This window comes from Zophobas morio, unplaced genomic scaffold, assembly GCF_036711695.1.
Source record: "Zophobas morio isolate AGI-343-1 ecotype UQ-CSIRO unplaced genomic scaffold, CSIRO_AGI_Zmor_V1 ptg000008l, whole genome shotgun sequence".
NCBI classification, from domain to species: Eukaryota; Metazoa; Arthropoda; class Insecta; order Coleoptera; family Tenebrionidae; genus Zophobas; species Zophobas morio.
Genome location: NW_026972113.1, coordinates 9,894,279 through 9,919,983, shown reverse-complemented (window position 1 = coordinate 9,919,983; position 25,705 = coordinate 9,894,279). Strand labels below are relative to the sequence as shown.

Sequence of the window (25,705 nt, the reverse complement as noted above, 5' to 3'; positions counted from 1 at the left end):
ATATCGAGAAAATATAAAAGTACCAAATTGCCTGATGGACTCCTTTACTGTACGTCCTCCTCGGCAGAAAAACAACTTGAAAATGTTTATGTTTATACATCGGAAGAACATCACCTAGAAATTAATTTAATTTGAATGAGTTCGTCCCCGGGGCGGCAGACGGACAGACGGACAGACAGATGGACAGACAGACGGAAACGGGAGATTTATTTCTTTAGAAAAATATCTAATTTTGCCTAAAATTCATTTTTTTATCACCTATTTTGCCTTTTTCCGCTCTTTAGTGACATATCTCACTTTCATCCTCCCGACCCATTCCTCGCACTCACAAGTGGGGCCACCAACCGCTAACCACTCGAAGAGAGAGAAAGTGGGAGCCTCCACCTCCAGCACATGTCAATGTTCATTCAACACCGCACTCTTGAACTTGCCCGAAGCGTCTTCGCACGGGTTCAGAAATGAAAAAGAGCGCCCTTTTCCTGCTCCTCGCGTGCGTCGCGACGGCGAAGTGCGCGGACCCCGACTCAGCCAACGAGATGGAGTACCGCGAAGGGACCAGAGTGGACCCCAAGTACTCGCTGCCCCAGGTCAATCTGAGTGCGGGTGGCAACCACACCGTAGTGCCCGCGAGTTTGGCGCGAGTGCTCAATTTTTACAACACGGAGGTCCTGGCGGCCAACTGGGAGCGGACGAAGGGCTTCGTGGGGGCGGGCTGCCGCAGGGACGTGGAGATGTACCTACAAGGGCTGCGGAAAATGGAGAACTGGGCGCTGAAAAGTGAGTTGGTTGAGTGTGATTACTGATTAGGAAGTGCAGGAATTATGATTTACACGCTAATTGACTTTCTCGAACAAGGAAACGGCTAGTTCCCGGTGTTTTTAAGTTTTGTTGTTGAGTGTGAGATAAAATCGACAGGAATGCCGGGTTTCTCTGTTTTTTTATTATTGTGTGTGTTGAAAATATTATAATTTGAAATTTTCTGGTTTTTAGACCCAAAAAAACGACTTTACTAACATTATTAGTATTATTACTATTATTATTAAAATATTAGATTCGCTGCTATTGAAAACCTTACTTAATACATTTTTCTTGTAACATTTATGCATTAATTTGTATGCATAAATCTATGTAAAATAGAGCAAAGGCTTAATTAGTCAATAAAGCGAAAGGAAAAGCTTGGCATTGGCTTCCAGGAATAAATTCAACCTTCTAATATAAAAGTGCCATTCTTGCAATTACAAGAACATTTGCTACGTAACGTCTGATTTTCAGAAAAATCGAATGTTGTTTTGTTGAAAATTTGCATGTTGTGCAATATTAATTTCAAATATTTTCTTTGAAATCTTCAACCTGTGGCCAACTCTTTTTTAATTTTGTTAAACTAGAAAAACTTTTTTCGAAAAGACTTTGGAGTCTCAGAAAAATATTAATCTTTAACCTGTTAGTAAGGATCTTTATAGATTTGTCTATTTTAAACCCGAAAAATGCTTGAAAATCAAGATAACAAAAAAGGGTTCCAGTTTTTTAAAACATTTTTTGGAAACTTTAAACAACAAAAAATTGGTGGAAATTAATAATTTGTAACCGAATTATTCCGATTTATAGAACTGTCAGTTTTAAAACTAAAAAAGTCTTGATTTAATCTGAAAGTACTAGAAATTTTTCAAATAAACTTGTTCCTGTTTCAAGTTTTTGGAAGACAAGACATCAAAAATTGAGCCGAATTTTTACTATTATCTGATTGTATCAAGCTACAGCTGAAATAATGTCAGCAGTACTAAACATTTTTTCTAGAAAAAATTCAAAAATTTTCTTTAAAATTTTTGGTCTGCTGGTAGCTGTGATACGTCAATAGTTTTTGAAAATAACTGTTAATAATAATTCAGAATTTTTTTTCTTGATAGGATAACTCTAGAGTCCAAAATTTTCCATTTTTTTTAACTTTCAACAAAAAATTGTCATGTCATGAGAATTTTGGGTTGATACTAAATAAAGAGTTTTGAGCCGAATTTTTCCTATTATTTAACTGTATTAATCTACAATACTTGAAAAAAATCTGTCAACAGTACCTACTTAAAATTTTCGAAAAATTTTCAAAAATTGTTTTAAAATCTTATTAGATTTTTTTTTATGAAAAAAACTTGTGTTTATTCAGAATTTTTGAAAATCTTTGTTACTCTTCCATTTGTGCTTTGAATTGTTCTCCGTCGACATTTTTCGGATTTTTGGATTTTCGATTTTCCGATTTTTCAACTTTAGATTTCTCCGTTTTAGGATTTTTTAATTTTTCGAAATTTTCAGTATAATTTCTCGATTCTTCAAATTTTCGATTTCTCGTTTCTTCATTTTTCGATTTCTCAATTAAACGATTTTTTGATTTTTTCCATTTTTCTTTTCAATTCTTCGATTTTTCAGGTTTTTATTTTTCAGACTTCTGATTTTTGAAATTTTCGATTTTTCGACCTTTTGGATTTCTCGTATTTTTAATTTTTCGATGTTTCAATTTTGGGGTTTTTAAGTTTTTTTATCCTTCAAATTTTCGATTTCTCAATTTTTGACTTTTCTAAATTTTCAATTTGTCAATTTCGCAATTTCTCTATTAATCGATTTGTTTGAATTCAGATTTCTCATTTCTTTCAATGTTTCGATTTTTCAATTCTTCAATTTTTCGATGTTTAACTTTTGTTCCATTTTTCAATTTTTCGACTTATTAATTTTTCGATTTTCCGATTTTTTTTTTTTCCATATTTTAATTTTTAATTTTTTTAAATTTTAGATTTTGCGGTTTTCATCTTATTTCCCTCGTATTTTTAATTTTTCGATTCTTCTAATTTTTGATCTTTCGATTTTTCTTATTTGACTTCCCGATTTTTAGATTTTTCAGTTCAGGTGTTTCTAAATTTTCAATTTTTCGATTTCTGAATTTCTGGACTAACGATTTTTTGATTTCACATTTTCCGATTTTTCAGCTTTTCAATGATTCCATTTTTCAATTGTTGATTTTACGATTTTTCAACTTCTGTTTTCTGAATTTTTCGATTTTTCAGTTTTGAGGTTTATCAATTTTCCTATTTTACCATTTTAATTTCAAATTTTTAAAATTTTAGATTTTTCGATTTTTACAGTTTTCAGTTCTTCCATATTTCTATTTTTGAATTTTTCGAATTTTAAATTTTAGATTTTTCAGTTTCGATTTCTAGAATCTTTCGGTTTTCCAACGTTGCGGTTTTTGATTTTTGGGTCTTTCAATTTTTCAACTTTTAAAATTTCTGATTTTTCGACTTTTCAAATTTTCGGGTTTTAAATTTTCCGAGGTTTCAGTTGTGCGATTTTTTAATTTTTCGATTTTTCGAGTCTTCTGCTAGACTTTTCCATCTCTCGATCTTTTGATGTTTTGATTTCTCGATGTTTCACTTTTTGAATTTTTGACTTTTCGATTTTCCATTTTTTTAAGTTTCGATTTTACAGTTTTTCGATTTTTTGGTGTTTCGATGTGTCGATGTTTCAATTTTCCGTCTTCAATTTTTGTTTTTACAATTTTTCGATTTCTCAATTTTCCGGTGTTTCAGATAACGGTTTTTCAATTTTTTGATTTCTCAATTTCTCAGTTAAACGATTTTTTGAATTTTTTCATTTCTCTTTTCAATTCTTTGATTTTTCTGGTTTTTATTTTTCAGACTTGTGATTTTTGAAATTTTCGATTTTTCGACTTTTCGGATTTCTCGTCTTTTTAATTTTTCGATGTTTCAATTTTGGAGTTTTTCAGTTTTTTTATCCTTCAGATTTTCGATTTTTCGTTTTTCGATTTCTCTTTTTTTGACTTTTCTAAATTTTCAATTTGTCGATTTCGCAATTTCTCTATTAATGGATTGGTTTGAATTCAGATTTCTCATTTCTTTCAATGTTCCGATTTTTCAATTCTTCAATTTTTCGATTTTTCAATTTTTTAATGTTTCAGTTTTGGAATTTTTCAATTTTTCGATGTTTTACTTTTGTTCCATTTTTCAATTTTTCGATTTTTCATATTTTCATTTTTAAATTTGTTAAATTTTAGATTTTACGGTTTTCATCTTATTTCCTTCGAATTTTTCATTTTTTGGATTCTTCTAATTTTTGATCTTTCGATTTTTCGTTATTTGATTTTCCGATTTTTAGATTTTTCAGTTTCTGGCGTTTCTAAATTTTCAATTTTTCGATTTCTGAATCTCTGGATTAATCGATTTTTACATTTTTCAGTTCTTCGATATTTCTATTTTTGAATTTTTCGAATTTTAAATTTTAGATTTTTCAGTTTTTTGATGTTTCGATTTCTCGATCTTTCGGTTTTCCAACGTTTCAGTTTTTCATTTTTGGGTCTTTCAATTTTTCAACTTTTAAATTCCTGAATTTTCGACTTTTCAAATTTTCCGAGGTTTCAGTTGCGCGATTTTTCAATTTTTCGATTTTTTGAGTTTTCTGCTAGACTTTTCCATCTCTCGATCTTTTGATGTTTTGATTTCTCGATGTTTCACTTTTTGAATTCTTGGACTTTTCGATTTTCCATTTTTTTTAAGTTTGATTTTACAGTTTTTCGATTTTCCCGGTTTTTTGATGTTTCGGTTTCTTGACATCTCGATTTTTCGATTTTTAAAATTTTTCGGCTTTTCAAATTTCTGGAAATTTCAAGTTTTCGATTTCTCAATATTCAACCTTTCAATTTTGAGTATTTTTCAATCTCTGAATTTTTCAGTTTTTCGATGTTTTAATTTTTCAATTTTCTACTCGATTAATCGATTTTTTAGCTATTCAACATTTCGATTTTTTAATTCTTCAATTTTTCGATTTTTTAGATTTTCGACTGTTCAACTTTTCGATGTCTTAATTTTTTTGATTTCTCAATTTTCGATTCCTCACTTTTGTCCCATTTTTCTATTTTTCGACTGTTCAATTTTCCGATTTCTCGATTTTTATTTTCATTTTTAAATTTAAAATTTTTCAGTCTCTCTATTTTTGCAGTTTTCAGTTCTTAAATATTTCTATTTCTGAATTTTTATATTTTTCAGTTTTTTTGACGTTTCGATTTCTGCATCTTCCGATTTTTCAACGTCTCGGTTTTTTATTTTTTGGGTTTTACAATTTTTAAAATTTAAGATTTTTCATTTTTCAATTTAAAGTTTTTCGATTTCGATTTTTTAGTTTATTGGGATTTTAGCCCATTTCGATTTCTCAAATTTCGATTTTTCAACTTCTCAAAAATTCAAGTTTTCGATTTCTCTTTTTTCAAATTTCAATTTTGAGAATTTTTTAATTTCTGAATTTTTCAGTTTTCCGATCTTCAGAGTCTTCTGATTTCTCAATTTCCCGATATTTCAATTTTTCAGTTTTTCGATTTATCGAAAAGCATTTTTTCTCGGTGGTTATCTGCTTTAAATAGATTTATTTCATATTGTCTGCTGTTCACATTTACGCCACTGGTTTTGCGGGATTTGTATGACGAGGGAAATTCTCTCGAAATAACCTTCGACTAATTTTATTAAATGAAGCAGGCTATGTTTTTGTACAACTTGACTCCTTTATCGATAAAAAACTTCATACTTAAATATGCATATAAAATCGAAAAATGTTTAAAAAAATTATACAGGGTGATTTCACATTGGACATCCAGTATTTCATAATATTTTCGAATCTTTTTTTTCAATACTGTTACACTTTGTTCAAATACACTGAAAAATTTCTGTTCAAAATAAGAAAAATTTTGAATTTTTTTAAAATAGGAAATGCAACTGTAAAAGTCAAATTTAACCTTTTCACATTTTTCGTCACGTGATCTCGAGAAAAATTGAGAAATTGAAAATTTGAAAATTCCAAAAAATTAAAAATTGAAACGTCGAAAAATCGAAAAATTTAAGAATAAAAACTTGAGGAATCGAAAAATTTAAAATTCTGAAAATTTTAAAAATTGAAAAGTCGATAAACTGAAAATTCGAGAAAGTAAAAAATTAAATAGGGAAATTGAAATATCCAAAAATCGTAAAATTGAAAAATTGACGCATCGAAAAATAAAAAAATCCAAAATTCGAAAAATTGCTAAATTTAAAAATCAAAACATTGAAAAATCGGAAAATCAAGGAAATGGGGAAAAAATTAAATATCGAAAAAATAACAAAACTAGACGCCTAAAATTGACAAATCATGAAGTTGAAAGATCGAAGAATGGGGAAAATAAAAAACCATTGAACTGAAAAATCGAAAAAACTAAAAACCGAAAAAAAATCAAGAAATCAAATAATTTAATAATCGAAAAATCAAAACGAAAATTTGAATAATCGAAAAATTAGAAACCGAAACATTGAAAAATTGAAGCCGAAAAATAAAAAAACCAAAACAGAAAAATTGACAAATTTCAAAATCAAAAAATGGGAATATCTAGAAAATGGGAAATCGAAAATAGAAAAATTGAAAAATCGAAAAATTCAAAATTTGAAAATTTCGCAAAATAAAAAATTGAAACGTCAAAAAGTCGAAAAATTTACTAATAGGAAAATGGAGAAATTAAAAAATCCAAGTCGAAAAATCGAAGTCAAAGAATCGAGAAATTGAAATCGAAAATCGAAAAGTTCAAAAATCGAGAAATCGGGAAATCGAAAAATCGAAAAACCGAAAAATCGAGAAATAGATTAATCGAAGAAAAATCGAGAAAGTAAAAAATTAAATCGAGAAATTGAAAAATCCAAAAATCATAGAATTGAAAAATCGAGAAATCGAAAAATCGAGAAACTGAGAATTTGAAAATTCCAATAAATTAAAAATCGAAAAGTCGAAAAGTGGAAAAATTTAAGAATGGGAAAATCCAGAAATTTAAAAATCCAAAAGTCAAAGAAAAATTTTGAAATTTTTTAAAATAGGAAATGCAACAGTAAAAGTCAAATTTAACCTTTTCACATTTTTTAAGTCACGATTTTGTGCACGCTGATTTCCATCCGTGCGATAATGCCCACTTTATTCCACTCCGTTGCCACTTCTTTCCGCGCAAGTGACCCCTCTCACTTTTGGACTTAACATTTTTCGTCACGTGATCTTCATTTCTTTGTTTTCACCAATTCCGCCGATGATTTGGTGACTCAAACGAAAGTCTTATTTGCTTAAGTTAAGTCATTGTCTGGCAAGCTCACGTAACTAGAAATTCAATTTCTCATAATACACATTTCGCCGCGAAAACACCAAGGAAATGCTTTCTTATCGAACGTGTGTTGTAATGGACGAACATGCGAACCTTAATTGTCGCTAATAACGAACGGACGTTTTTTTGTTAAGGGGGTTTTTACACAATCCGGTTATGTTCAAAAGGAATCGTTTTGCGAGAAATAGGTGATTTTATTCAGGAAAGTCGAACGACTTTCGTTATTATCGCAATTATTATTACGTGGAGTTGCTAAGTGCATTTAGTTCCGGTCTTCACTTGCATTACGTTATTACTTAATATTTTTACTATAGTTTTTAACGGTTTAATAACGCTTTCACTGACTTGGCAAAAATGAAACTAGCGAGCCGCTACTTTCTTCCACGGGTGGATTTTTATTATTAGCACGGTCGTGTCAAAATTTTAACAAACAATGGAAACTGCGGTACGAGGAGGCAGAGGGAGACCGCCACAGACAGAGGGAGACCGCCACGAAATCAACCTTTCGTCAAAACACTTCCTGAAGTCGCTCGGGGGTAAAAATCGTGCAGGAAAATCACGCTATTTTAGCCACAGTGTTGCGATGAAAGTGACTGTTATATCATACACCTTACGCACTCCCGCCAACGGCACTTGCTTTAAGAAGAAAGTGAAACATTCGATTGGGTAAAGTTCACGACGGAGCGCTTCCTCGAGTTCTTAGATTGTCATCATTTATCATTACTGGTGTATTATCATTGTCATTGACAATTAGAATTCAATTGAAATTGTCGTAGAAAAAATGGTGGCTTTTATCACTCTCGTTTGACAAAATGGCGTAACAAGGAAGCGTTCATCTCGTTATTTATGTAACACACTTGCGTAAATAGTGATCAGTGCTAGGAATACTGGAAGTCCGTAAACTAATCCCGTTGCAAAATTTTTAATTTTCTGATTGCTTGATTTCAATCACGCAAGAGAGCCACTAACCTCATTTGAAAATCTGTAGCGATAAAGTAATTATTAAATTATTATGTTTGGTTGTGTAATGTTGTGAACTTTTGGCTGTAATTGTAGCAAAAAATTGTTTATTACGAAACTGTTGAAAAATTGTAGAGGTCGTCTTCCAAACTACTTTATGGTAATTATGTGTACTTTACGATTAAGAGAAAATTGAAAGCGTGTTTTACACGGGTCATTAATAACGGAACAATCAGAAAATAATTGTTATTATTGTTTAGTTTGGATTTCTTATAATTTCGTCATTTTGGTTGGTTGTTGCGATTTGCTATTTAGCTCCGTTTCCACGTATCCAGGTCATTATTAATATTACTATTAATTTTTCTAAACACACGCCGGCACCTCGCGATGTTTATAAACAAAAGTTTCTCTTCGGTTCGGATTAACATATTCCACCCATTTCCATTTGCGAAATATTTAAACAAACCCATTTGTAATTTTAATTGCGGGATTATTCGGCGATTACGCACAAATTCTTTAATAAGCCACCGATTTTAAGCTTTTTACACTTGATGGTCGTTATTATGAAGAAAGTGAGGTGCGTGTGTTTGCATGGTAATTTTGAACGCTCTCTTTGGCGTGTTTGGTAGGTGTTAATGGTAAAGAGTGGTTTCGATAATTCTTAGCATTGTTCAAGGTTTAAACGAAACTGAATAAATATCAATCTAAATAGATTGTCTGATTTTGAGTAAATTTTTGGGTAACTTTTTCGAAATTTCAGTTTACCCTCATATCAAATTTTCCACTTTTTTCGATCACTTCCGAAAATTACAGACTTTTTTTAGATTTCGACCTCCAGCAGTCATTTTCGGCTTTGTTTTTTCAAAAATTCTCGGATTCCTGAAAAATTTTGACTTTCAAAGTGAATATTTCGAAAATCTATACTAGATTTATATCACAGAAGTTTTGTGGATTTTTAGGCAACTTTTACAAAAGCTCATTTTTCGATCAGTTTCGATTTTTTTTTCAATTGGACTTTCAAAACAAATATCTAAAAAAATCGGTAAATCGAAAAATTGAAGAAACGAAAAATTGAGGAATCTAAAAATTGGAAAAGCGGAAAATCGAGAAATCGAAAACTTGAAAACTCCAAAAAATAAAAAATCGAAACGACGAACATTTTAAGAATAGGAAAATCGAGAAAAATTGAGAAATCAACATAGAGGAATCGAAAAACTGAAAAATCGGGCAATCGAAAAATCGAAGGATCGAAAAACTGTAGAACCGAATAATTGAGAAATCGAAAAATTGAAAGTTCTCGAAAACTTAAATTCTGAAAATTTTAAAAATCGAGAAAATAAAAATTAAATCGGGAAATTGTAAAATCCAAAAATCGTGGAATAATGGAAAAATCGCAAAATCCAAAATTCGAAAATTGCTAAATTTAAAAATCAAAACATTGAAAAATCGGAAAGTCAAGAAAATGGGAAATCTTGAAGTTGAAAAATCGAAAAATGCGGAAAATAAAAAATCATTGAATTGAAAAATCGAAAAAACTAAAAACCGAAACATTAAAAAATCGAGAAATCAAATAATTTAATAATCGAAAAATCAAAACGAAAATTTGAATAATCGAAAAATTTAGAAACCGAAACGTTGAAGAATTGAAGCCAAAAACTAAAAAAGCAAAAATCGAAAACTTGGGAAAAAAATTAAAAAATTAAAAAATGGGAAAATCTAGAAACTGGGAAATCGAAAATACAAAAATTGAAAATTTGAAAATTCCGCAAAATTAAAAATTGAAACGTCAAAAAGTCGAAAAATTTACGAATAGGAAAATGGAGAAATTCAAAAATCCAGAAGTCGAAAAATCGAAGTCAAAGAATGGAGAAATCGAAATCGAAATCGAAAATCGAAAAATTGAAAAACTAAAAAATTGGGAAATCGAAAAATCGAAAAACTGAAGAATCGAGACAGATTAATCGAAGAAAAATCGAGGAAGTAAAAAATTAAATCGGGAAATTGAAAAATCCAAAAATCGTAGAATTGAAAAATCGAAAAATAAAAAAATCCAAAATTCGAAAAATTGCTGAATTCAAAAATCAAGACATTGAAAAATCGGAAAATCAAGAAAATGGGATATCGAAAAATGGAAAAAAAATAGATATCGAAAAATTAACAAAACTAGACGCTTAAAATTGACAAATCTTGAAGTTGAAAGATCGAAAAATGGGGAAAATAAAAAATCATTAAATTGAAAAATCCAAAAAACTAAAAACCGAAACATTAAAAAATCGAGAAATCAAATAATTTAATAATCGAAAAATGAAAACGAAAATTTGAATAATCGAAAAATTTAGAAACCGAAACATTGAAAAATTGTAGCCGAAAAATTAAAAAAAAAAACAAAAATCGAAAATTTGACAAATTTAAAAATCAAAAGATGGGAAAATCTAGAAAATGGAAAATCGAAAATAGAAAATTTGAAAATTCCACAAAATTAAAAATTGAAACGTCAAAAAGTCGAAAAATTTACGAATAGGAAAATGGAGAAATTCAAAAATTCAAAAGTCGAAAAATCGACGTCAAAGAGTGGAGAAATCGAAATCGAAAATGGTAAAATTGAAAAATTAAAAAATTGGGAAACCGAAAAATCGAAAAGTTCAAAAATCGAGAAATCGAAAAATCGAAACATTGTAGAACCGAAAAATTTAAAATTCTCGAAACTTAAAAATTCTGAAAATTTTAAAAATGGAAAAATTGAAAAACGGAAAAATCGAGAAATAGATTAATCGAAGAAAAATCGAGGAAGTAAAACATTAAAAAAAACATTGAAAAATCGGAAAATCTAAAAAATGGGAAATCGAAAAATGGAAAAAAAATAAATATCGAAAAATTAACAAAACTAGACACCTAAAATTGACAAATCTTGAAGTTGGAAGATCGAAAAATGGGGAAAATAAATCATTAAATTGAAAAATCGAAAAATCAAAACAAAAATTTGAATAATCGAAAAATTTAGAAACCGAAACATTGAAAAATTGAAGCCGAAAAATAAAAAAAAACAAACATCGAAAAATTGACAAATTTAAAAATCAAAAAATGGGAAATCGAGAATAGAAAAATTGAAAATTTGAAAATTCCGCAAAATTAAAAATTGAAACGTCAAAAAGTCGAAAAATTTACGAATAGGAAAATGGAGAAATTCAAAAATCCAAAAGTCGAAAAATCGAAGTCGAAAATCGAAAAATTGAAAAATTAAAAAATTGGGAAATCGAAAAATCGAAAAGTTCAAAAATCGAGAAATCTTGAAATCGAAAAATTGTAGAAACGAAAAATTGAAAATTCTCGAGACTTAAATTCTGAAAATTTTAAAAATGGAAAAATTGAAAAACTGAAAAATCGAGAAATAGATTAATTGAAGAAAAATCGAGGAAGTAAAAAATTAAATCGGGAAATTGAAAAATCCAAAAATCGTAGATTTGAAAAATCGAGAAATTGAAAAATCAATATCGAAAAATCGAGAAATTGAAAATTTGAAAATTCCAATAAATTAAAAATCGAAAAGTCGAAAAATTTAAGAATGGAAAAATCGAGAAATTCAAAAATCCAAAAGTCGAAAAATCGAAGTCAAAGAATCGAGAAATCGAAATCGAAAATCGAAAAATTGAAAAATTTAAAAATTGGGAAATCGAAAAAACAGTGTTCAAAAATCGAGAAATCTTGGAATGAAAAATTGTAGAACCGAAAAATTGAAAATTCGGGACCTAAATTCTGAAAATTTTAAAAATCGAAAAATCGGAAAACTGAAAAATCGAGAAATAGATTAATCGAAGAAAAATCGAGGAAGTAAAAAATTAAATCGGGAAATTGAAAAATCCAAAAATCGTAGACTTGAAAAATCGGGAAATTGAAAATTTAAAAATTCCAATAAATTAAAAATCGAAAAGTCGAAAAGTCGAAAAATTTAAGAATGGGAAAATCGAGAAATTCAAAAATCCAAAAGTCGAAAGTTCGAGAAATTGAAAATCGAAAAATTGAAAAATTGAAACATTGGGAAATCGAAAAATCGAAAAGTTCAAAAATCGAGAAATCTTGAAATAGAAAAATTGTAGAACCGAAAAATTGAGGAATCGAGAAATTGAAAATTCTCCAGACTTAAGTTCTGAAAATTTTAAAAATCGAAAAACTGAAAAATCGAGAAAATAAAAACTTAAATCGGGAAATTGAAAATTTCAAAAATCGCAGAATTGAAAAATCGAGAAATCTAAAAATCAAAAAATCCAGAAATCGAAAAACTGCCAAATTTAAAAATCAAAAAATTGTAAAATCTGAAAATCTAGAAAATGGGAAATCGAAAAATGTACAAAAAATTAAATAACGAAAAATTAGCAAACCTAGACGCCTAAAATTGACAAATCTTGAAGTTGAAAGATCGAAAAATGGGGAAAATAAAAAATCATTAAATTGAAATATCTAAAAGTCAACACGAAAATTTGAATAATTGAAAATCGGGAAATCGAAAAATTGAAAAATCGAGGAATAGAAAATCGAGAAATCGAAAAATTAAAAATTACAAAAATTGAGAAAGCAATAGGTAGGGAAATAAAAAAAATGAGAATTAAAAAACTGAAGTAATTTCGCAAACTTGAAAAACTCAAAAACTTAAAATCGGGAAATAGAAAAATTGAAAAATCGAGAAATTGAAAATCGAATAATCGAGAAATCGGAATCAAAAAATTTAAAAATAGAAAAATCGAGAAATTCCAAAATCCGAAAGTCGAAAAATCGAAGTCAAAAAATCGAGAAATCGAAAACCAGTAATAGAAATCGGAAAATTGAAATCGAAGAATTCGAAAATCGAAAAATCCAGATTTTGAAAAATCAAACAATAGGTAAATCGAAAAATTAAGAATAGAAAAACTAAATTAATTTCAGAAACTTGAAAACTGAAACTGAAAATCGGGAAATCAAATAACCGTAGAAAAATCGAAAAAGTAAAAACCAAAACATTGAAAAATCGAAGTCAACAAACCTAAATATCGAAAAATAGAACATTCTGAAAATTTTAAAAATCGAAAAGTCGAAAAACTGAAAAATCGAGAAAGTAAAAAATTAAATAGGGAAATTGAAAAATCCAAAAATCGTAAAATTGAAGAATCGAGATATCGAAAAATTAAAAAAACCAAAATTCGAAAAATTGCTAAATTTAAAAATAAAAACATTGAAAAATCGGAAAATCAAGAAAATGGGAAATCGAAAAATGGAAAAAAATTAAATATCGAAAAATTAGCAAACCTAGACGCTTAAAATTGACAAATCTTGAAGTTGAAAAATCGAAAAATGGGGAAAATAAAAAATCATTAAATTGAAAAATCGAAAAATCAAAACGAAAATTTGAATAATCGAAACATTTAGAAACCGAAACTGAAAAATTGAAGCCGAGAAAAAAAAACAAAAATCGAAAAATTGACTAATTTAAAAATCAAAATGGGAAAATCTAGAAAATCGAAAATAGAAAAATTGAAAAATCTAAAACTAGAAAATTTGAAAATTCCGCAAAAATAAAAATTGAAACGTCAAAAAGTCGAAAAATTTACGAATAGGAAAATGGAGAAATTCAAAAATGCAAAAGTCGAAAGATCAAAGTCAAAAAATCGAGAAATCGAAATCGAAAATCGAAAAATTGAAAAATTAAAAAATTGGGAAATCGAAAAATCGAAAAGTTCAAAAATCGAGAAATCAGGAAATCGAAAAATTGTAGAATCGAAAAATTGAAAATTCTCGAGACTTCAATTCTAAAAATTTTAAAAATCGAAAAATCGAAAAACTGAAAAATCGCAAAATAGATTTATTGAAGAAAAATCGAGGAAGTGAAAAATTAAATCGAAAAGTCGAAAAATTTAAGAATAGGAAAATCGAGAAATTCAAAAATCCAAAAGTCGAAAAATCGAAGTCAAAAAATCGAGATATCGAAATCGAGGAATCGAAATCGAAAATCGAAAAATGGAAAAAAAACTTAAATATCGAAAAATTAAAAAAAAAAAATCTTGAAGCTGAAACATCGAAAAATCGGGAAAATAAAAATCAAGAAATTTGAAAATTGAAAAAATTAAAAACCGAAACATTAAAAAATCGAGAAATCGAATAATTTAAGAATCGAAAAATCGAAAAGTCGAGAAATTGAAAAATCAAAACGAAAATTTGAGGAACCTAAAAATTTAGAAACCGAAACATTGAAAAATCGAAAAGTCGAAAAATCAAAAAAATCCAGAAATCGAAAACTTGACAAATTTAAAAATCAAAAAATTGAAAAATCAAAAAATTGGGAGATCGAAAAATGAAAAATTGAAAAAATGGAAAAATTAAAAATCGAAACGTTGGAAATTCGGGAAATAGAAAAATCGAAAAATTGGAAATTATAAAAATTGAGAAAGCAACAGGGAAATCGAAAAATTGAGAATCGAAAAACTGAAGTAATTTCGAAAACTTGAAAAACTGAAAAACTTAAAATCGGGAAATAGAAAAATTGAAAAATCGAGAAATTGAAAATCGAATAATCGAGAAATCGGAATCAAAAAATTTAAGAATAGAAAAATCGAGAAATTCCAAAATCCAAAAGTCGAAAAATCGAAGTCTTAATCGAGAAATCGAAAGCTAGTAATAGAAATTGAAATCGAGGAATTCGAAAATCGAAAAATCGAGATTTTGAATCGAACAATAAAAATTGAGAATAGAAAAACTAAATTAATTTCAGAAACTTGAAAACTTAAATTGAAAATCGGGAAATCGAGTAATCGAAGAAAAATCAACAGAATAATTAATCAAAATATTGTAAAATCAAAAACTATAGAAAAATCGAAAAAGTAAAAACCAAAACAATGAAAAATCGAAGTCAATAAACGTAAAAATCGAAAATTTTAAAAATCTGAATATCCAGAAATCGGAAAATCGTAAAATCGAAAAATAGAAAAATCGGGAAATTGAGTAATCGAAGAAAAATCAACAGAATAATTAATCAAAATATTGAAAAATCAAAAAATCGAAAAATTGAAAAATCGCAAAACGTAAATATCGAAAAATTAACAAAACGAAACGTCTAAAATTGAAAAATCGAGACGTTGAAAGATTAAAAAATCGGGAAAATCAAAATCAAAAAATTGAAACATCGAATATTTGAATAACCGAAAACATTAAAAACCGAGATATAAAATCGAGAAATCGAATAATTTAAAAACCGAAAATCGAAAAGTCGAGAAATTGCTAAATTTAAAAATCAAAAAATTGAAAAATCGAAAAATCAAAAAAATGGGTAATCGAAAAATGGAAAAATCGAAAAATGAAGAAAAGGGAAAATTGAGAAATGGAAAAGTCGAAAAATTGGGAAGTCGATAAATCGAAAAATCAAAAAATCGAAAATTTGAATGCGGAACCGAAACATTAAAAAATCAAGAACTCGAATAATATAATTATTGAAATAATTGAGTCGTAAAAGTAAAAATCGAACAATTTTAAAAATCCCAAAACTAATACACTGAAACATTGAGAAACTGAAAAATCCAAATTTCCAAAATAGGGAAATTGAAAAATCTAATTGAAAAATCGGAAAATTGAGAAATCGGCATTTCTACTATTTTCCCATAATCGCCAACTGAAAAATCACAATTTTTTAGATATTTAAAAATATATACAAAATCAACTTTCACGATTTTTATAAACAAAAATTTCAAACTTCGTGAAATTCATACAATTATTGAACTGATTGTGCTTCAAAGGCGAGAGAAGTTCTACCCAAACAACGTTAGACCATATTTCTCTAGTTTTTATTCATTCCTCTACTAATTAAAAATTCATTCCCCTCCAGTCACTGTTCTAGTGACTACACTTGTACTGGTTTCCCATTTTTACCGACCTTGTTTCCATAATGTCAAATGCACCTATGCACTAAATGGGTTTTTATAGCCGATTTTGCAACCGCTACCAGAGTTTTGACTCTATAAAAACACAACAAACACGACATTGTGCCTCCAATGACAACAACAACGCAACAATTTGATTGAAAAATCGCCCAACCAAGAATTGCAACCTGATATGCAACCTATTGCATGTAACATCTTTTTATAGCCGCTTATGCAACCTCAACAGCGACAATAATTTATTATAACCCAAGAAAAAACGGAAGTAGAACGAATACTAGCATAAACGTTCCACTTCTTGCCAGTATGAATGACTAAGGACAGTGAAAGTAATTTTTTGTAGACATTACCACCGAAGAAAGTTTCGTTTTCGTGCATTTAAAAAGCAAGTACTTGACGCACCAATCTACCTTATTAGAATTTATTTCAAAAAAAGACACTCCATTGCAAAATGTCTCTCGGTTTTACCCCGCCTTTTTCGTCACGGATTTATGCAACCGCACTTTGCAATAATTAACAATAAAAATAAAAATTACAAAATTCGGTGCTTGGATCGCCGATTTGCATGGATGGCGCGTCTTGGATGAGTGTGGTGCATGAAAACTTGCTTAAATAGCGCTTGGATGTCGCTTTCTGCAACGTTTCGCTTTGAAAATCGAAGAAATCTTTTGCATCATCAGGCAGTGTGGTGAATTCAAGTGGGTGTTTGGATGAGTTGGCGCTCGGGGCGGTTTTGGGCGGCTGTGTGGAGTACGTGGTGTTGGTCGAGTCGTCGGAGTGACACACTTTTCAGGTCGGTTTGTGTGGTTGGAATACATAAGCGAGATTTGCATAAAATATAGTACAAAAGTTACTAAATGTTTGTACGACATTAGCCTTGAAATTTCACAGAGTTGGCTTGGTGTTTCCCAACGGCAAGCGTAAGTGAGTGTTATCGAATAGTAGTAACGAGTTCCGTAAGATATGTGTGAAGAATTTTACCAATAATTTACAACTGACGAATTTTTTTTATTTCTTTTAAAAAATGTTAAAATTGGCGATATGCAAATAAAACAAAGTAGGTAACTGAAAATGCGGGGTTTATTTTTTTTTTTTGAAATGTCAAAATTTACCATAATCGAGCCATAAATAAGATGCAGGTAATTTTTTGAAGGTTCATCAAATAAATTAAAAGAAGATAGACACGATTTTTTAAATATTAAAATTATTGCGACACGGAATTTTTTTAAACTTGTTAACATTTGCAATAATCGAGTGAAAAGTGATTATAAAATGTAAAGAATTTCTTATACACTACGAATGTAAAGTATGAATGTTGATTTATCAATTTTTCAATGTTTCAGTTTTGCGATTTTTCAGATTTTCGACTTTTCGATTTTTTAATTTTTCGAATTTTCCTCAATTTAGATATTTTAGTTTTGCAATTTTTGTACTTCTCGAGCTTTCAATTGTTCGAGTTTTCACTTTTCCATTTTCCAATTTTTTGATTTTTCAATTTTTCGTTTCTTCAATTCTTCGATTTCTCGATTTTTTTATTTTAAGACTATTGGATTTAATCAATTCTTCCATTTTTCAAGTTTTCCAAATTGAGGCGTCGCGATTTTTAAATTTTTTGATTCTTTAATTTTTCCATTCTTCAGTTTCTCGATTCTTTAGTTTTTCGAATTCTCAATTTTTTTTCCATTTCTCGATTCGTCAATTTCTCGATTTTTCAACTTTTCGATATCTCAATTTTTCTATTCTTCAACTTTTTTGATTCTTCAATTTTTCGATTCTTGCATTTCTCGATTCTTCAATATTTCCTCGATTGTTCAATTTTTCAGTTCTTCAATTTTTCGATTCTTCCATTTCTCGATTCTTCACTTTCTCCTCGATTCTTCACATTGTTCAATTTCTCAATTCCTTAATTTTTGGACAATTCAATTTTTGATTAGCTCTGTTCTTGAATTTCTAGATTTTTTCAATTCCTCAATTTATCAATTCTTCAGTTTCTCGATTCTTCACTTTCTCCTCGATTCTTCAAGGTTTCTAAACTTCGATTTTTCCATTGTTCAATTTTTTATTCTTCAATTTTTCGATACTTCGATTTTTCTATTGTTCAATTTGTCGATTCTTCAATTTTTCGATAATTCTATTCTTCAATTTCTCGTTTCTTCAATGTCAAGATTCTTCAATTTCTCGATTCTTCAGTATTTCGATGCTTCAATTTTTCGATTTCTCAAATTTTTTTGTTTCTTCCATTTCTCGATTCTTCAATTTCTCGATTTTTCAACTTTTCGATGTCTCAATTTTTCGATTCTTCAATTTCTCGATTCTTCAATTTCTCTTCGATCGTTCATTTTTTCGATCCTATGATTTTTCCATTGTTCAATTTCTCGATTCTTGAATTTTTGGATAATTCAATTTTTGAATAATTCTATTCGTCAATTCCTAGTTTCTTCATTTTCTCAATTTTCCAATTTCTCGTTTCTTCAATTTCACGATTCTTCAATTTTTCGATACTTTAATTTTTCAATTGTGCAACTTTTGGTTCTTCCATTTTTCAAGTCTTCCATTTCTCGATTCTTCAATTATTCGATGGTTCAATTTTTCAATACCTCAATTTTTCTGTTCTTCAAATTTTTTGGTTCTTTAATTTTTCGATTGTTCAACTTTTTTTATTCTTCAATTTCTCGATTCTTCAATTTCGATTCTTCCATTTCTCGATTTCTTTCTCCTCGATTGTTCAATTTTTTGTTTCTTCTATTTTTCGATTCTTCCATTTTGATTCTTCCATTTCTCGATTATTCAATTTCTCTTCGATTCTATAATATTTTAATTGTTCCATTTTTTCGAGTGTTTAATTTTTCGATTCTTCAATTTCTCCTCGATTCTTAGTCGGTTCAATTTTTCGATTCTTCATTCTTTTATTCTTCAATTTTCCAATGCTTCAATTTTTCGATATTAAATTTCTCGATTCTTCAGTATTACGATAATTCAATTTCTCGTTTCTTCAATTTCACGATTATTTAATGTCTCGATTCTTCAATTTTTTAATACCTCAATTTTTCGGTTCTTCAACTTTTTTGGTTCTTCAATTTTTCGATTGTTCGTTTTTTTGATTCTTCTATTTTTCGATTCTTCCATTTGTCGATTCTGCAATTTTGATTTTTCCATTTTTCAATACCTCAATTTTTCGGTTCTTCAAATTTTTTGGTTCTTCAATTTTTCGATTGTTCAATTTATTTTATTCTTCAATTTCTCGATTTCTTTCTCCTCGATTGTTCAATTTTTTGTTACTTCTATTTTTCGATTCTTCCATTTCTCAATTCTTCAATTTTGATTCTTCAATTTCACGATTCTTCCATTTTTCGATTGTTCAACTTTTTTAATTTTTCAATTTCTCGATTCTTCAATTTCGATTCTTCCATTTCTCGATTTTTTTCTCCTCGATTGTTCAATTTTTTGTTTCTTCTATTTTTCTATTCTTCCATTTCTCAATGCTTCAATTTTGATTCTTCCATTTCTCGATTCTTCAATTTCTCCTCGATTCTATAATTTTTCAATTGTTCCATTTTTCGACTCTTTAATTTTTCGATTCTTCAATTTCTCGATTCTTCGTCAGTTCAATTTTTCGGTTCTTCATTCTTTTATTCTTCAATTCTTCTATTTCTCGATTCTTCAATTTTCCAATGCTTCAATTTTTCGATATTAAATTTCTCGATTCTTCAGTATTACGATAATTCCATTTCTCGTTTCTTTAATTTCACGATTATTTAATGTCTCGATTCTTCAATTTTTCAATACCTCAATTTTTCGGTTCTTCAACTTTTTTGGTTCTTCAATTTTTCGATTGTTCGATTTTTTTTATTCTTCTATTTTTCGATTCTTCCATTTCTCGTTTCTTCAATTTCACGATTCCTCCATTTTTCAATACCTCAATTTTTCGGTTCTTCAAATTTTTTGGTTCTTCAATTTTTGGATTGTTCAATTTTTTTTATTCTTCAATTTCTCGATTCTTCAATTTCGATTCTTCCATTTCTCGATTTCTTTCTCCTCGATTGTTCAATTTTGTTGTTTCTTCTATTTTTCGATTCTTCCATTTCTCAGTTCTTCAATTTTGATTCTTCCATTTCTCGATTCTTCAATTTCTCCTCGCTTCTATAATTTTTCAATTGTTCCATTTTTTCGAGACTTTAATTTTTTGATTCTTCAATTTCTCGATTCTTCGTCGGTTCAATTTTTCGATTCTTCATTCTTTTATTCTTCAATTCTTCTATTTCTCGATTTTTCAATTCTCCAATGCTTCAATTTTTCGATATTAAATTTCTCGATTCTTCAGTATTACGATAATTCAATTTCTCGTTTCTTCAATTTCACGATTATTTAATGTCTCGATTATTTAATGTCTCGATTCTTCAATTTTTCAATACCTCAATTTTTCGGTTCTTCAACTTTTTTGGTTATTCAGTTTTTCGATTCTTCCATTTCTCGATTCTTCAATTTTGATTCTTCCATTTCTCGTTTCTTCAATTTCACGATTCTTCCATTTTTTCAATACCTCAATTTTTCGGTTCTTCAAATTTTTTGGTTCTTCAACTTTTCGATTGTTCAATTTTTTTTATTCTTCAATTTCTCGATTCTTCAATTTCGATTCTTCCATTTCTCGGTTTCTTTCTCCTCGATTGTTCAATTTTTTGTTTCTTCTATTTTTCGATTCTTCCATTTCTCAATTCTTCAATTTTGATTCTTCCATTTGTTGATTCTTCAATTTCTCCTCGATTCTATAATTTTTCAATTGTGCCATTTTTCGAGTCTTCAATTTTTCGATTCTTCAATTTCTCAATTCTTCGTCGGTTCAATTTTTCGATTCTTCATTCTTTTATTCTTCATTTCTTCTATTTCTCGATTCTTCAATTTTCCAATGCTTCAATTTTTCGATATTAAATTTCTCGATTCTTCAGTATTACGATAATTCAATTTCTCGTTTCTTCAATTTCACGATTATTTAATGTCTCGATTATTTAATGTCTCGATTCTTCAATTTTTCAATACCTCAATTTTTCGGTTCTTCAACTTTTTTGGTTATTCAATTTTTCGATTCTTCCATTTCTCGATTCTTCATTTTTGATTCTTCCATTTCTCGTTTCTTCAATTTTACGATTCTTCCATTTTTTCAATACCTCAATTTTTCGGTTCTTCAAATTTTTTGATTCTTCAATTTTTCGATTGTTCAATTTTTTTATTCTTCAATTTCTCGATTCTTCAATTTCGATTCTTCCATTTCTCGATTTCTTTCTCCTCGATTTTTGGTTTGTTAAATATTTCGTAACTTCAATGTTTCAATTCTTCAACTTCTCGATTCTTCCATTTCTCAAATCTTCGATTTTTCGATTCTTCAATCTTTCAATTCTTCAATTTTTCATTTTTTTATTTCTCGATTTTCCGATTTTTCTTCTTTTCCATTTTTCGCCAGTTATTCGATTTACCGATTTCTTAATTTTTCGACTTTTCCATAATTCAGGTTTTCGAATTTAAATTTTTCAGTACCTCAATTTTTCGGTTCTTAAAATTTTTTGGTTCTTCAATTTTTCGATTGTTCAATTTTTTTATTCTTCAATTTCTCGATTCTTCAATTTCGATTCTTCCATTTCTCGATTTCTTTCTCCTCGATTTTTGGTTTGTTAAATATTTCGTATCTTCAGTGTTTCGATTCTTCAACTTCTCGATTCTTCCATTTCTCAAATCTTCAATTTTTCGTTTTTCAATCTTTCAATTCTTCAATTTTTCATTTTTTTATTTTTCGATTTTCCGAATTTTCTTCTTTTCCATTTTCCGTCAGTTATTCGATTTCCCGATTTTTCAATTTTTCGACTTTTCCATAATTCAGGTTTTCGAATTTTATATGTTAGGATTTTTCAATTTTCCGATTTTTTTCTTTTTTCTTATTCAATTTTTCGATTCTTTACTTGTTTGATTCTTCACTTTTTCGAATCTTCAATTTCTCCATTCCTCTATTTTTCAGTTCTTCATTGTCTCCATTTTTGGATTCCTGATTTTTCAAATTTTCGACTTTTTGATTTTTGAATTTCCGGATTTTCCAATTTTTTGATATTTCGTCTTTTCGATTTTTCAGTGTTGCGATTTTTCTATTTCGCCATTTGTCACTTTTTATTTTTAATTTCTTTGACTTTTTAATTTTTCGTTTCTTCAATTTTTCGATTTCTCGTTTTTTTTTTTTGATTTTCCAATTTGTTAGTTTTTCCATATTTTAGTTTTGCGTTTTTTCTTTAACTTTTAAATTTTTCGACTTTTGGATTTTTCAATTTTTCAATTTGTGGAAATTTCAGTTATGCGATTTTTTCAATTTTGTCGATTCTTCAATTTTTATACTTTTCGAAAAACATTCTTATTGATTACGAACGTAAAGTCGTTTTGCTCTTCAAATAATCCGGAAAAATCGAAAAAACCGTTTTCCAAAATAATTTTCGGAATTGTAAAATTTGTGAAAATCGGGTTAAGGAAATTTTTGGACAAACAAATTTCTTATAGAGCGTGAGTTTGAAGTCCTTTTTGATAGAATAATACATAAAACTGGAGAAAACTTTCAAAATTGTTTCTGGAAAGTCAACCGTAGAAGTCAAAAAAAAACTATTCGAACTTCCTGTAGGCCATGAATCTGAAACCATTTTCACTATACAGTAATACAAAAAAATTGAAAAATGGATTTTCAAATTTTTTTTACCATCATCTACACAAAAAATACAAGATTTAAGATTTTTTTTATTTTCCCAAAATATTAAAAATCGACTTTTTTTCTCCCACAGTGGACGACGCCAGCGGCCGCTACTCCACAGGCTGGTTCTGGGGCAACCACTACTGGACCGGCTCCCAATCCCTCTGCGAAAACATAGTACCCAGAACCAAATCCATCATCGTCCACCCAGAGGTAAACCAGCACCACTTAACAAAACACCCATCAACGTTCGTTTCAAACCATTACCCAACTCTCCACATCGCAACACAACCATACCGCTCTTTTTAAAAACCACTAACCGTCAATTTACGAAACCACTGAATACTTTCCGCTAAATTGAACACCGATGTTCACAGATCAAATTCGTGCTTTCGAAATCCGCTTTGCCCAGAATAATAATGGCCACCTTACACACTTTCGATTTTTGCTTTTTTGTGTGTTTAGAACCGGAAGTACTTCCTTCGACACTCCTATTTTAGGTACTTGCGACGAGGACACACACCCATGTTGTTTTAAACGTATCACCATAATACACAATTAACCTTGTCTCGTTAAAAGTTTGTGTGTGTAAGCAGCACTTAGTAATTTGGGTTTGCAGAACCGGACTCGGGCGTCTCGGGAGGCGGAAGTACCGAGGAGAGCATCGAGCCCTAGTCAATCCGTGGGGTACGTCACGGGCCCCATCAAGTACACGTCGCTGCCTCCTTTCACGGTGTCGTTTTTCATGATGAGGCTCGATTTGAATTCAAGTTTCACCACAGAAGTAAGGAAAAATTGAGTTCCGAGATATATACTTATATGTGTATTTTGGTTTGAAGGAAAAAATCCTCCATGTTGGTCTCTGCATGCCCTATGTGTGCACAGACTCCGACATTAAAGCCATAGTTGAAGAAACCTCCAAATCATCCACGAAAATCTCTATCAAAGTAGAAGCTGTGAGGTCGCACCACAACCGATTCAACATCTGGAAGGACCAAACTTTCATCATCCTATGGTAACCACCAAACCCACCAAAACCCAACCTAATTGTTTTTTCCAGTGGTGTCACTTCAGTCGTTGTCGTTTTTCTAATCCTCGGTACTTCCTACGACTTCTACTTAGAACACAACGAAAAACGCAAAAAACTTCTATCTATAACCCCGAATCACCTAAAACTGGATATGAGCATGCCAGACACCAAAACCAAAAATGGCATGTACATAGTCAACAACAACAATCGACCAAATCGCGATGAACCCGAAAGTGGCACCAAACACAACTCCAGACCACGAACCACCAAAGCTATAATCAGTAAGAGCGAAAGTTGCGCGAATTCATCACCTATACTTATCTATTTCCGTAGAACTAATCATCAAAGAAAGCATTCTTGCGTTTTCTTTAAGGGCGAATATTCGGACGATTTGTGACCAGTCTGTCAGTAGCGACACGATCCCGGTGATCCATGGCCTGAAATCCATTAGTATGGCGTGGGTGATTTTGGGGCACACTTGCATCATCGCGTTCAAGTATTCAGGTGCGTGCCGCTTACCTTCACACAAACCATTACTACAAACGTCACCGTGACACTTAAACTGACAGAGCGCCAAATTTAAATTTTTAATTTGTAGACAACATGGAGTACAGGAAAGTCGTACAAAAGGAGTTCTTTTTTCAAACTATCACCAACGGGGCGTTCAGTGTAGACACCTTTTTCTTCACTAGTGGGCTTCTAGTGTCGTTTTTGTACTTCCGGACCAACGCAAAAGGCAAACTTGACCCTCTCAGGATACGTCAGAGCAATTTCATGTCAGGGGTCATGCATTTCTTCGGATTGGTGGCCTACAGGTTTGCCAGATTGACAGCACCGTACTTGTTTACGCTGGGGGTGGTCGAAGTGACTATGAAGTGGTTCAACTACAACTCGGTGTTTGAACCACCGACGATGGACCACGTTAACTGTCCCGACTACTGGTGGAGGAACATTCTTTATATTAACACGTTGTTTCCGGTGGAAGAAATGGTAAGAATTACAACCATTTTGGACGAATTTTAACCCAAACTGTCTATAGTGTATGCTATGGAGCTGGTACTTGTCAGACGACACCCAATTCTACATCGTAGGCGCAGTCATGCTAATTTTAGCAGTAAGCCACTTCAAAAGTGGCGCTTGTCTTCTATTAATCTTCATGATAAGTTCGTGGATCACCACGGGTTATATTGCCTATAGTAATAGCCATATGCCTGGGTCGGACGACCCGCTAGCCCTCTTTGACAAAATCTACGACAAACCTTGGACTCGTTTGGGTCCTTACTTAATCGGAATGTGCGTCGGGTGGTTCCTTTTCAAGAAAAACTGCCAATTAAACATGTCTAAGGTAGGTAAGTCCGCACTGGGTAATATCACCCGTACTAATTTGGTTTTCAGTTGACAGTGATTTCCGGGTGGACGGTTTCCATTGCGTGCTTGTTGGCGCTGGTCTATGGGTTGTATGAAGTCAATTTGTCGCCCATTGCAGGGGCTGCCTACAGTGCTCTTAGTCACTCGGCGTGGGCAATGGGACTTGCATGGGTCGTAGTCGCGTGTTCCACCGGATATGGAGGTAACACTCGACGAACTAGTAGATATTTTATATTGTCAATCTATTTTGACAGGTTTTGCCAACACAATTCTATCGTCGACGATTCTATATCCCTTCAGTCGTATCACCTATTGTGCCTATTTGCTACACCCTGTAGTCATCAGGGTTATGGCGATGAGTATGGACAGTCCGCTACATCTAGGGAGTTTAGTGATGATCATTATTTTCCTGGGACAAGTGGTGGCGTCCTATAGTCTCTCGTTTTTTGTGTCACTGGCGTTCGAAGCCCCCATGGTTTCGATGCTTCGAATAATGACGAAAGTTGTAGGGACTCCGAAGTAGTATAGGTGTACATAACTGACTGTGAATATATTAGTTATAACCTAGCTTTTAAATT

At 30.3% G+C, this 25,705-nt stretch overlaps 1 protein-coding gene across 1 annotated transcript; it reads left to right on the top strand.

The window, feature by feature from the left end:
• Positions 1–419: 419 nt before the first annotated feature.
• LOC135125275 (nose resistant to fluoxetine protein 6) lies at positions 420–25,705 on the top strand. Its single transcript, XM_064050718.1, has 10 exons — positions 420–777; positions 22,821–22,942; positions 23,349–23,513; positions 23,569–23,744; positions 23,790–24,040; positions 24,093–24,263; positions 24,358–24,749; positions 24,799–25,104; positions 25,155–25,329; positions 25,382–25,705. Exons 1-10 carry the CDS (start codon positions 459–461, stop codon positions 25,648–25,650), a joined length of 2,346 nt encoding a protein of 781 aa, XP_063906788.1. The 5' UTR covers positions 420–458; the 3' UTR covers positions 25,651–25,705.

Excerpts from the sequence above, each read along its gene's own strand:
- LOC135125275 (XM_064050718.1), top strand. The coding sequence starts at position 459 with ATGAAAAAGAGCGCCCTTTTCCTGCTCCTCGCGTGCGTCGCGACGGCG. Across the intron at positions 23,514-23,568 it reads ATTCAAGTTTCACCACAGAA|GAAAAAATCCTCCATGTTGG; the intron begins GTAAGGAAAAAT and ends TTTGGTTTGAAG. Across the intron at positions 25,105-25,154 it reads GCCAATTAAACATGTCTAAG|TTGACAGTGATTTCCGGGTG; the intron begins GTAGGTAAGTCC and ends TTTGGTTTTCAG.